Below are 13,286 nucleotides of genomic sequence, written 5' to 3' on the forward strand. Positions count from 1 at the left end.
CAATGGACTCTGAGTCAAATCCAAGTTTAAAAACTGTACGTTTACTTAGTTTATTTATTAGGGCTTTCTACAGTATTTTAAAAACCACCTCAATGGCTGATTGATTAACTATTTGCATTTGTGTCATATTTAAAACATAACAAGAAGGAGATGAGGTATTTGCTGGCATAATCAGGAAAACCAACTCTTCTTGATACTGTCTATGATAAGGAGTCAGAGAAGACTTCCAGAAACAGACTAGTTTGTTCTAAGTCAGGGAAGGGTTCAACTGTTTTGCCTGAAGTTAACGGCATCCAAATGGCCAAAATGGCGTGTGCCTTGGGATAGACTAAATGTACAGATACCATTTCTGAAGGCCTTCGTTGGAACCCTCAAAGGAGAGGAGTCAGAAAGATATCTTGCATACCAACTGCATGAAAATATAAAAGGAAATGAAGACAAGAAAGAAGGAAGAGTTAACATCCTTCTGAGACCCTGAGCATCATCACGAAGCCCACGGCCAGCCCTGGCTTCCTCGCACTCCTCTCCCCATCTCATCGTCTGTTGAATTTACTTCTTGTGGTTCATGAAAAAATTGAAAGTGGGCTAATGAGGATCTAAGCTTTGAAGATGACCTTAGAAGACAATGTATTGGGTGTCTGGAAAGTCTTGGTTTGAAGCTTCAAACTGTACTAAGACTTTTGAGACCCCCAGCAGAGGCCAAGTGCTATGAACTCTCCCAGCCTCTTACCAAGAGCTGGTTAGGATAAAGCAATGCCTGGGGGCACCAAGCAGAGCCAGGTCAACTCCAGGCCATGGTTCTTAGGTGTTACTAGCCTCCTGGTGGCAGTGGCACGCCTCACAGCAGGCACACAGAAGGCCTACATGGATACTCCATGGGTTTTATCTCCACCATGTCCAGAAGAGTGTCTTGCACAATGCTGGGCTCTCAGTAAGTATTTGTACCTCGCTTGAGAGGGAGGCTGAAGAAATGGAACCTCTGGGCTGAAATCCTTCTGTCATGATCCTTATGAAAGTGGAAATGCTCATTAAGATTTGGGGCATGAAGAGAAAAGTGTTTTTAGCAAAAGAAGGGCCTACTGTGTATTAGGACTGAAATCCTTCAAGAGTGCTGGCCATATATTAGTTAGTTACTGTTATATGGACAATATCTGAGTGAAAACAGATTTCCAACATTTGAATGATGGCCAAATAATAAAGACTACAGATTCAAATGGCAGGCCTTAGACTTTCTATTCAGCTAAGCAACTTTTTTTATAGCGAATACTGTCCTGCTCACCCATTTCCATATGGAAGTTTACCAGTGAATGAGGATCTGCTATAATGGCTATAATTTGATTTGATCTGTATTCCTAGAAAGAGTTAAATCTTCAGTGCTATGATCTCTCTCAATTATGACCTGGAAGCTCTACAGATAATCATTAAAACTTATCCAGTGCTGGTGGATACCTGATAGCTGACTAGGTAGAGAAGTAAGTGAATCAAATGAAACTGAAATCACTCCTGGGTCATGAGGAGAGGCTCTTGGGGAAAGCCAGTTTTCTATGATGATGGAAGTTTTGTTTTTTAAAAAAAATTTAACTAAAGCATAAATCCTAAGATCATAATGAATATTAATAAAATCAATATAACCAAAGACAATTCCATAAACAATTTGCTTCAATGCCTGTTTTATATCTTCCTATGACAGTTGTGCTTCTGCCTATAAATAAGAAAAAGTTTCACAAAACCTGTTACCTGTGACACACACCAAGAACCATGTAGGATTCCTTGCCCTTGCTGTTCCTAGTCTAGTCACAAACAGTGCACAAGGGAGAGTGAAGTGAAATGTGTTTGATGGTACATTTTTCTTTTCTTCTTCAAAGGAACTGTGATTTTATAGCACGAAATTATGCCGTGAAGTTCAGACAATCACTGACAGCCTGTTTTTGGTGTTGGTGCAAACATTTTCTTTGAGCTGACTCAGTTTCTAATGTCCTTTAATTGGAAGACTTGCTGAGGGCGCTGGCAGAGCGGCGAAGTTTTCCGGAGCTCTTGAGTTTCGGGGCGCGAGGAAGTGAGGGAGACGTCTGAGCAGCCGGCTCTGTCCCGCCAGAAACAGGAAGGTCGGCACTCACACTGGTGGAGAGACTCTCTGCAAAGAAAGAAGAGGAAGGACAAGGGAAAGAGGCGTTAACGGTTACTTTTCTGTCATGACCTGAATGAAGAAGGCTGGGCTGATGGGAAATGGGAGCATGCATGGGCTCCGCTCTGCGGGGGCCTCTGGCTAGCTTCTCCCATAAACGGGCATCAAGCGCATCAGTACTGCCTTTATGCGAGATCTCTGGGGAGTGTTTAAGTGTGGGGCAGGCATGTGGCGCAGAAGCCACACCGCGGGGGATAGCAGAGGACATGGGCTGGAATCCTGGTCCTGCAATCTGCACGCCTCCGTTTTCTCCTCTATAAAACGGGGATACTCCAGAAGGCCTCTAGAAACTTGAGGCAAAGCTTAGTGAATTCCTGTTGGTGCCGATGGCATCTACGCATGTTTACACATCGATATTGGGCACATTCACTCACAACTCCATTATTTCCCCAAGGTGGCCATGACTAGAGGTCAGAATTAAAGAGCTTGTTGGAACCAGAACACAAGCGGATATAGCCATTTACCTCTGGAAAAAATGAATAAGCTTAAAGCATGCCCATCTGCAGCTCTCAGCTTCTCCCAGGGCACTTCTAATCATGCTCAGAGGAATACAAGAATGTCTCCTGCAATAGAGGGAGGTTGTTGCTGCTGCAGCCCGGCCTTCCCCAGGACGATTGTCAGCGAGGAGGCCATTTCATCAGCCTTCCTTGTGTCACAGCCCAGGTTTCCCCATAAGGAAAATGTTCAGGGGCTGTAATTCCATCCTGTTATTAAGGTGGCTTCTCTTCAGGGGTTTGCTTTTCAACAGTTAGTGTTTCAGACTCATTTGATTTTAGAACGTATCACAGGGGGTTATTTCATGCATAGTCTGTATCTTTCCATTAGTCTGGTCTGAGACTGTCACTAAGCAGTCTGAAAATCAGTTTTTCCAACAATTTCTAGTGCACACAGAACAAGCTGAGACTGCTAGTAGCAACTTCCTCGGTGTGTGCTGAAAAATCAATAGTTTAAAGGGCTACAATTGCAGAGGGACATGTGCTTTCTCTTATTTCTTCTGGGCCAAACTTAGACATTCGGTCAAGTTGGTAAAGCGAGGAGAGCGAGAGCTCTCTGTTTCCCTCCCACTAGTTTTGTCTTTAAAATCAGGCTGCCTATGACAAAGACAGGGAGCCATACTTTGTCATAGTAGGACAAAGAAGGATCATTAAAATGCATCTCCCCATCAAATGAGCATGCTAATGAAATGTACTAGCATTTAACTAAAAAAAAAAAAACCCTCAACAAAACCAAAAAACAAAAAAACCCACCATGCTATGACTCAGTTGCTAATTCCAGGCAATTTTCCATCCTGAAATACTTAATACTTAAGCAATTGTATGAGCAACTTCACATTACAAACTAGAATCATTTATCACTTACCAGATGTATATTTTAGAGAGGGGATTTGGGTAGGGAAAGAAAAGGGAAGAATATTCTTTTGCAAATAAATGTAAAATGTGTGTTGGTGTTTAAAGAAGTTAACTGTGAAAAAGTAGACCTTTGTTAGCTCTGGATTAGGAGGAGGAACATTCTGATTTTTTTCCCCAGGGAGAAAGCAGGAGGGTAGCTTGCGTTCCTACAGCTAAGCAGAATGGCAGATGGTCAAAATAATACAAATTTTGCCAACTGGGCAAGCTCAAGCAATATTCATGCAAGCTCTTTAACAATAGGGCTCCTGTGCTTACGAGAAGCTGTACAGTTCAAACAGGCAAAAGCGTGTCCGTAAAAAGGCTAAGCCGCACCTCAGCACCCAGAATCACCCACAGCATTCCATGAGCCTTTAGAGTTTGGACATTCCATCAGTCAAAAACTTTCTTCTGGCAAGACCTTAACTATGCAATCAACCTTGAAGCTCCCACTAAATCGTTTTGATTGATAGGGAGACAGCAGCTGCAGAATGAGCAAGCAATAACCACAAAAGATAAAGGCTTTCATACAAATATTATAATTCCACTTGCAAGCTGTCTGGCATGAACTCTAATGACTTGGCCATTTTCTTGTAATAGAAGCTTGGGACTCTATTCAGATAACATACTTGAGCCACTTCATGGCTGGTCAAAGAAAACAAGAGTACACACACATACATGTGGACAAATGAGTAACTGCATGAAATTTACAGCCTCTGAAGGAGATTTTAGAAATATGTTCATGAATTTGGTCATCTGAAATGGGTGGCCTCGTCCTCCGCTCAGTGGCCAACTTGAAGCTCTATCTGGGGCAATTAAAAAAATCTGGGCTTAATCCATCACTAAGAAAAAAAAAACTTTCAGGTCAGTTTTTTAGAGTAAATTTCTGTTCTTCTGAATAACATTAGTGGTGTTCTCCACAAACTAGACTACTAAGCTAAACTGTCAAATCAAATCATTATGCAACTTGATGGAAATGAATGAATTGTTCTTAGGTCGTTTTTTCTAACAAGCTACAATATGGGCCCGTCCACGGATCTATTCATTTTTTCCTCAGAAAGGCAGGTTTTTAAATTTTGTTTTTTTAACTGTCAAAGGCTTCATCCATCTGGGAATCAGATCTCAAGGAGTTAATTCGGTGCAGCAGCCCCCTCTGCCTAAACCCAGCCTACCAGAGAGTGCATCCAGCCAGGATGCCGCTTCCATTCGATCAGCACTTTGGAAAGTGCCCAGACAAACAAGCAGAACGGAGAAGCTTGCAAAGGTCACACCTGGCGTGTGGCCGGCCTGCTCTCTGGGTCCTAAACTGCACCCCCAATCTCCAGGTTCAGGGCACTCTGTGCTTCCCCTCCTTTGTTTCCTTTTCCTCCCCCAGCTGTTCCATTCAGCAGCCCAAGCTCGGCAATCTGCCCTCCCCAGAAAGGGAGGCATTTATTAAGCGGAGCTAACTCAAAGGGCCAGCACAGCACGTGCCGCTTCTTATCGGGCCCCATCTCAAGATCCTATTCCATGGTGCTTAGGCAACAAAAAAGTAAATGGACTTAACTCCCATTGGCTCCCCTGCAGCAATTCAAACAAAAGTGGGAGCAACAAAGACATTTTCCAGTATGGCAGGTGTTGGTGTCAGATTCCGCCTGAAGCAAACAGGAGCAGAAGAAAGACAAAGTATGCGTTTTCCGTGGAGGCTCGACATGCAGGGACAGGGCGAGCCTGTCAGGAGCAGCCAGGCAGCAGGACTTGGTCAGGTGGGGACTGTGTGGGAGCCTCGTTTCCAGCCTGGTGCCTGGAATGCCCCGTTTGGAGGAGAGGATGAAAGCGGGTGGAAGGGAGAGAGGGCCAGAGAGGGCCAGAGAGGGCCCAGGAGAGCCGTGCTGAAGAGAGAGCGAGCAAGCCCGCGGGCAGGGTCAGCCTTACCTTGGCCAGCTACGGGGCCGAGACCTTTACATATTCTAATCTGAAGGGAAAGAACACAAAGTCACATAAGTAGAGGCACGGCAGAGCTGGACCTCATGTGCAGCCTGTACATGGGCAACGAGCATGAACTCTTGCTTCAATCTGGGCCTCGAGCACAAGTGGTGGGATCGGAGTAGCGTCAGGCGGCCCGTCTATGCTCTGATGAAATAAGACACGAATAAAACCTGAGCGTCCCGCAGCATCACAGCCTCTTCGAAGCCTGGATTCACATTTAAAAGCTTTTACTTAGCCTCCGAGTTACCCGCCACCCTCACGGGTTGTGTCCAGAGAGAGTCAAAAGGCAGAGCTTGCAGTAAGAATTTCTCCAATTCAAAGGAGGCCCACCGAGCTCAGCAGTGACTATCGTGGGTTTGTCTATGCAATTCCAAAGCAGTGGTATTGGGCGGCGAAGGGCTCTAGAGCTTTTAGAGCATCTACAGCATGTTTCTATGGAAATGCTGTCGCCACCCAATGCCACTATCTTGGAGGGAAGGAAATGGCCAGCCTGATAACCAATATCCAAACCACTCAAGAATAAGGAAAAAGACATTTGGAAGGAGAACCCCAAAGGCAGAGCTATTTTCTGATGAAAAGGGCAATAAGATTAGCGGTGACCCCACGTTAAAGAGAAAGTTTCAGCATTTTAACATTTTTCAGCTAAGTTTTTAATCTTTTCCCACCACTTCCAACTTATCCCTTGTGAACTGTCCTTAGGGGTGTATTCCCTTTCTGAAGCACCCCCAACCCCTCTGCTGTATTCAGTGTCTAATGACTACAATCTAATCTAGACAAAAGACATTTATCAGTGATGTGTGCCATTGTCTACATTTGGCCACAGTTGTAAACTTGGATTTTCCTGCTGACCCCATCTGTAAAGGTTGGCACAGTGGTGGGGTCAGTTCCAAACATACTGAAAAGGTCTCTCTTCAGGCAGCACTACTATGATTTTAATATAAGGACAAATGTATAGCCATGAATAATGACAAAAAGAAGAGAGTTATAGAGTCCAAAATATTAGTGAAAAAGACTTTTTTTTCCTTTTTAACCAGAATGAAGCTGATAACAGGGGCAGCAAGTTGTATTACTGACCTTTATTTCAAATACAAAAGTGTTATTGTTGTGGTTCAAGAAGAAGACCCTTCAGGCCTGGGTGATAATACTGTTCCTTCTAAAACAATCATTAATAGACATGATGGAATTTAACAGCTCTGGTTTTGAGACACATTTTTGGTAGTAATAAACATATTCCATAACAACAATAATACTATATGGTGCTTTAAGGACTGCAAAGCACTTTATAGAAGTAATTTGATTGCACGTCACCCAGACTCTATTAGGCAAAAGTTATTAATATTTCCACTTTACAAATAAGAACATTGAAATACAGAGAAGTTAAGTGACTTGCCCAGGATCACAAAACTAGCATGTATCTGATGCAGGATTAAGACTCAGGTTTTCCTGACTCCAAGTCCTAGCACTGTGCCAATTAACTGCCTCCATGAACCTTTTAATTTTAGTGAGCACTTAAGACCTTTTGTAAATGAAAAGCCTATCCTTTTCCCCAAAAGGTCACACTAATTCTCAGTTTCCCTTGCTCTCTTTCCCCTAATGGAAACAATTTCTAAATACCATCCACTAACTGAATATTTGAGAGAAATAAACTGCGATGGGAGTTTCCCCTTAGGTGGTGTTACTGCTACTGAAGATTTCCTCCACTGGGGTAGCAGTATTGGCACCCAAGGCCTTTTCAAAGGTGCTGTGTTGATCTCTTTCCCAACTGTCTCAGTCCTGGCTATGCATACAGGATATGGTGGTAGAAACCAGGAAAACAGATGGTACAGCTAACAATAAAGGACTTCTTTGTAATTGCTGATGAGGAATGGTTTGTTCCTCTCCCCAGCATATTCCCCAGACACAGGCTGATGTGGTATGTATGCTGGACCAAAGAGAATGTCTCAATAACTGCCAATCTGTAGCTGAGTTAAGGAGATGCAGAGACAGCCATGTTTGGGATTGGTCTGAATTATTCCAGGGAGCTCAAGCATCACATGCCCTTAACATGAAATCAGGAGTGCCTCGAGGCTATGAATCAGTAGGCAAGACAAAATGGGTTAGAAGGAGAGAAACAGCATGGTACAGTAGAGAGGATATTTGACTTGGAGTCAGAAGGCCTGGCTCTATATCCAGGTTTTAAATAACTTCTGAGGTCTCAATTTTTAAAACTATAACATGGAACTAATAACACATGTACTATTTTATCTCATCTCATATGAGATGATGCATATGAGAGTACTTTCTAATGGCATAGTAGTATTAAAGAATAAGCTTTTAAAAATCAGTATCTCAGAAGATTCAAATATTTGGAGGAGTCTAGGAATTGTTATAAATGAAAGCAATACATGCTACACCATATTAAATGGATAAATATAGAATGAAGACTGCATGTATGACTTAACAAGAAGCCAGAGAAGCTAATTAAAAAGGTTTTTGTCTTATGGTTGTTTTCTGTAGGAGCTTGTGAAAAGGTAGAACATGGTCTCAGTGGTCCCTTCTAATTCTAAGATTCTGGGATTGATACTCATTAAAGCTAATATGTCAGTTACTACTAAATTTAAAAAAATACCTTACAATTGGATTCTGGATAGTGAAAGTGTCACACTGATGAAGAACAAGCCCACTTATTTACCTTTTCCATATATTTCTCCTACTTCCTACATGCACTTGGAACCTTGACCATCAAAGTGCTACTCACTTCAGCTTGGGAGAAAATACCAATTGCCTCAAAAGAGAGGCAAAGGAGCTGAACCACACGAAAGAAGCATCCTGGAAAGAGGGCAGCAGCCTGCAGTTGCTTTCTGGAAATAACTTTCATAGAGAATGTTCTCTAATTTAGGTAGGCATATAAGTTTGGAAAACGCAGAAAGTAATAATAGAAATGAGGAATTTGTTTCAATCCATGCAACTTTTTCTAATTACAGTATATTTGAGAGAAGCTAGGCTTTTGGTAGTTTGTCTTGTCTGGTTTTATAAGGATTGCTCAAAGCATAGAATAAACTAAGTTTCTTAGGTACTGCTCTATTAGGAGGTTAAAGTATGTGGGTCCTTCTGACAGAGAGGTGATGTACTCAAGAATGCAGATAGAGACATTACTTTTGGACAAAGCTAATGGAAAAAATTTGTTTGGCTTGACATACATGTTGGTTACAAGGCTTTGGTTTTGTTTTCTTTTATAATGGTGGGAGGTAGGAAGGAGAAAAGATGGATTTTTGTTCACTGAAAATTAAAAATGAATTAAAAATAAGGTATGTGGGTCTCCTATGTTTGGTGGGAACTCTCAAAGAAAAAAGTAAGGAGAAAACATTCCAAGTATGGGGAAGACAGTGCAAAGGCAAAGAAAGAAAGGGGAGATGGAGCATTGTATAGGAGGAACATCAGGGAAGCCATAGCCATAGCTGGACCACAGGGGCCATACAGCCAAGTGATATATTAAAAGATAGTTGGTCCAGTTTTTAAAGAACTTTAAATGCCACTGGAATTTACTGACTACAGGAGTGAAATGGTAAGACCTGTGTTTTAGGAAAATCAGTTTGGCACCTTGGTGGAAGATGCTCTTTCCAAACTCTTGTAACTAAACACATCACAAAATACTGAAAAATTGGTTTAAGTAAATAAGGGGACAGAATCCATTTTAGTAGCTGGAGGTGGGAATGAACAGCAGGTTTGGCTCCCAATGTAAGGGGAATATTAAATGAAGTGATGGAGAAAGAGCTGGAGATCTAAAAACTCACTGAGGATGGTTGCCTGGGCTATTCAGATCTCTTGGAATGGTTCTGATTGAGGGAACAGGTGCAGGTAGTAGCTGGATTCAGTCTACAAACTCAACTCCAACATTTCCTATTGTATGGGTTGGCAACCTAAGACCTCTGGGAATTATCCAGATTGATTAACATTTCCAAATGGCCTAAAGGCTCATCCCAACATTTCCACTCCAATAGCAGTGGCCGTGTACTGGCCCTGGTTCAGGGCTTGGCTACCTCTTTCTAAGGCTTGGTCCCTACCCCTGAAATTCTGGTTCTGTAGCTGGAAGCTAGGACAGCTGGACAAAATGGGTAGATCATGGACTAAGAATAGGAGAATGAAGTGGTGGAGAAATTATTTACTTGCTTCTCCACATAAAAGTCATAGGACCAAGTTTAACTTGTCTTAAGAGTCATTTGATCCTGTACAGAGAAAATGTTTACAAAATTTATTTCATTGGAAGTCAAGTTCAGCTGCAAGACTCCATCACAATTATTATTTAATCATAAACATTTCTACCTCCTTGGGATGTCTTGGTGAATATGCAGCTACAGTTAGAAGAGGAGGCAAGGTGCTGAATTAGAAGGATCACTGGACTTAAAGAGATCAGAAAATCCCTGTTCTGCTAATCAGCATCCATTTCATCATGGGCAGCCTGAGCCTCAGCTTTCTAATTCATGACAGCTAGCATTTACATAATGCTTTGACGTTTAAAAAGTACTTTATAAATATCACTTTATTCTTATAACAATCCTGGGAGGTAGTTGCTTTTGTTATCCTCATTTTGTCAAAGAGGAAACTGAGGCTGAGAGTATCTGTATGCCTCAGGACATATAGATAGGGTCAGAGGCTGGATTTGAACATAGGCCTTCCTGATTCAAGATCAAATGTTTAATTGACTGTAGCAGTAGCTGCTTAGTACTACTTGATGGCGTTACTTATTTCAGGGTTGTGATAAGAAAAGTACTTTAACAAAAATGGTAATTTTTTTTGGTCATTCTTATCAAAAGTCCAAACAATTTTTAATGCCTTTCTCTCCTCATTAGAGTAGAAAAGACTCCTCCTCTTCTTCTAATTGAAGTAACTCTGAATTCACTTTCAACTTGATACACATGTGAAGGAGAAACTGACTGGTTTTAGAAAAATGATTTTCTAGGATATGCTCATAGTTGTTGTTATTATTATTTTGTTTTATGAAGCACAATATTAATAACTGAACTTCCACCTGAGTTGTATAACAATGTTCTGACTGATTGTGGATTTTTTCCCCTCTTGTCTGGGAATGCTATAAATTTTAACTCTCAGAGAAATATTCAGAGACCTGATGCATAGAAATGATATTACAGGGAGAGGAGAATTCTATAATTCTTCCTAAAGCTGAAGAGGCAATAATTTCTTCACTTGCATTAGTGAAAATGTTATCCTTCAAAAGGTAAAGGAGCCAATAAGAGTACACCCTTTTTCTGGATCTGATTCTCCCTGACAGAGAGGACCTGGTTGCCATTACAGATAGAAATCCTGGAGTGGAAATGACTATGACCCCAGAAAGCATGAGACTGAGAAAAAGTAAGAGCAGCCTGAAATAGTTTAAAAAATGACCTAGATCTGGGAGAGAAGATTTCAAAGAGTTCAAAGGAAGGACAGGTAAGATTCCATGAACTGAAATTCTAAGAGGGAAGCTCAAGAGGGATGAGAACCTCTCAAGAATGGAATTCTAAAGATGCAGATGAAACAATTCTCATGAAGAGTAAAGATGAGTTATCTGAAGCGACTGGTTTGTATGCACAAAGAACTCACTCTCCAATTTAGACTTTTTAAAATGATATGAGAACAAATGATGGAAGCAGGAATAAGTAGCTTAAAGCTTGCCATTTAAGGATATTGTCAGGTCTATTATAGCTCTGAATGAGCTGAGGTTAGAGAGGAAATCTAAAGACAGGCTATTTGGTTAAAATAGGTTTTTTTTAAAGCTACATTGGAAGAGAGCAAAGGATCAAAAAAAGGAGAAAGTATCATGGTCTAGAGTTAATGACAACTGACAACAGAAAAAAGGCAAGGCTATATTTTGGTTCTGTTTTCTCTGCCAAAGAGAATGATCTTTGCATGAGAAAGAACAAACTAAACTGGCTAATAGGCAGTTAATATCTAAGATTAGTAAGAAGAATGAGAAACAGAAGATTTATTACTGAGGCCACTATCAGTGATGTCTGAAAGAGTAGAGAATGTGAAAACTACAACTGGAGACCTGTAGAAGGCTCAGCAATGTCCCACTTTTCAAAAAAGGGAAAACAATAGTCTGAAAACTATAGGCCAGTGAGTTTGATTTCAATTTTGGGAAAATTCTAGAATGGCCAATTAAAGAGATGGTTATTGAACAACTAGAAAAGGAAATAAAGATGATTACAAAAACCCAACATACTTTTAATAAGTATGGTTTCATCCCAGCTAATCTTATTTCCTTTTTCAACACAATTAATAATTTATCTAGATTTTAGAAAAGAATTTAATAAATTATCTCATACTATTCTTATAGAGAATTTGTAAAGATATGGGCTAGAGTCAATAATAGTATAGTGGATTTATAAATATTTAAAAGGGTAGATAGGGCATTATAATAGTTGATGGTCTCTAATGGAGTCTTCTAAATCACAATGCCACATACTGAGCTTAGAGTCCACAGAAATCCCAATCCTCTTTTTTTCCCTTAATCGGCCCTTGCTATAACATTTTTATAAATGGCATGGATAAAACTACAACTGGCATACTTGTCAAATTTTGTGAAAATGACACAAAGTTGGGAGAAATAATTTAATAAAATATATGACCAGTCAGGATCCAAAATTATCTTCACAGGCTAGAGCACTAGGCTAAATATAATTAGTTGAAATTCAATACATAAATATAAAGACTTACATGGGATCAACAAATCAACTTCACAAGTACAAAATTGTGAAGACATGGCTAGATGTGATTTTCATCAAAAAGATCGGATTTTTGTGGGCTTTAAGCTAAATCCGATGTAGCAATATGATATGGAAACTAGAAGAAATAAAAATTTTGTTAGCTATACTAAGAGAAGAGAATCCAAGAATAAGGTGATAATAAAATATTCTTTTCTTTGCTTTTGTTAGATTACATGTGGAGTATTGTATTCCCATTAGGACCTATAATTTAGGAAGTATACTTACAAATTGTAGAGTATCTGAAAGAAGGCAATTAGGATGGAGGTAAAGGATCCTGAGTCTATACCATATGGAAATTGGCTTTTAAAAGTGGGAATGTTTAGCCTGGAAAAGAGAAGACCCAGAGAGACATGATAACTGCCTTCAAGCATTATGTGAAAGGGGAATTAAACTTGTTCTGTTTGGTACTGGATGACAAAAACAGGAGCAATAAGTAGAAAGTACCAGGAAATAAATTTCAGCTAGATGAGAACATTTCAATTCTTTGAGAGTAGGTATTAAAAAAATGTTTGTTTTTTTTGGAGGGGGCACATGTATCCTTAGTCCTTATCACAATGGCTGACCCAAAAAAGGCACATAGAGCTTGCCCAGCTCCATATATACGAGAGGCAAAGAACACAGACAAATGATGAGTTGGGCCCAGAAGAGGAGACTAGATTGCTTTCGGAAATCACTGTTTTCCATCAAAGTAAAGGTCCATCTTTTTGATGTAACTATTCTATTGGCATTATTGTATGCAATGAGATGTGGGATACAACAGTTTCTGAAAAATTTAGAATTTAATGTCACATAAAGAACAGTGCAGGCCATGATGTGTGTGGAAAGGCTGCAACATATAACCAATGAGAAACTCTGAAGAATAGGAATAATAGATGTCATTTAAGGAATTATGATAGGAAGAAGAAAAGGGCTGATATAGCAAAGACTACGGGTGGCAGGTGGACAATCAGAGCACATACTGGGCACTGACATAATGTCAGGAGAAAAAGGAAAAGGCCTTTA

The 13,286-nt window shown here is 40.4% G+C and overlaps 1 protein-coding gene across 1 annotated transcript in view; it reads right to left on the minus strand.

Moving 5' to 3' along the window:
* Nucleotides 1-2,047: 2,047 nt before the first annotated feature.
* RALGAPA2 (Ral GTPase activating protein catalytic subunit alpha 2) overlaps nt 2,048-13,286 on the minus strand; it is a 477,726-nt gene continuing 466,487 nt past the window's right edge. The window contains exons 39-40 of the mRNA XM_044663434.1: nt 5,485-5,524; nt 2,048-2,134 (exon numbers count right to left, since the gene is read on the minus strand). Coding sequence (XP_044519369.1) covers nt 5,520-5,524 — 5 coding nt within the window. The 3' untranslated portion in view covers nt 2,048-2,134; nt 5,485-5,519. The remainder of the gene's footprint in view (nt 2,135-5,484; nt 5,525-13,286) is intronic.

Source organism: Gracilinanus agilis, chromosome 2 (assembly GCF_016433145.1).
Source record: "Gracilinanus agilis isolate LMUSP501 chromosome 2, AgileGrace, whole genome shotgun sequence".
Classification (NCBI taxonomy): domain Eukaryota; kingdom Metazoa; phylum Chordata; class Mammalia; order Didelphimorphia; family Didelphidae; genus Gracilinanus; species Gracilinanus agilis.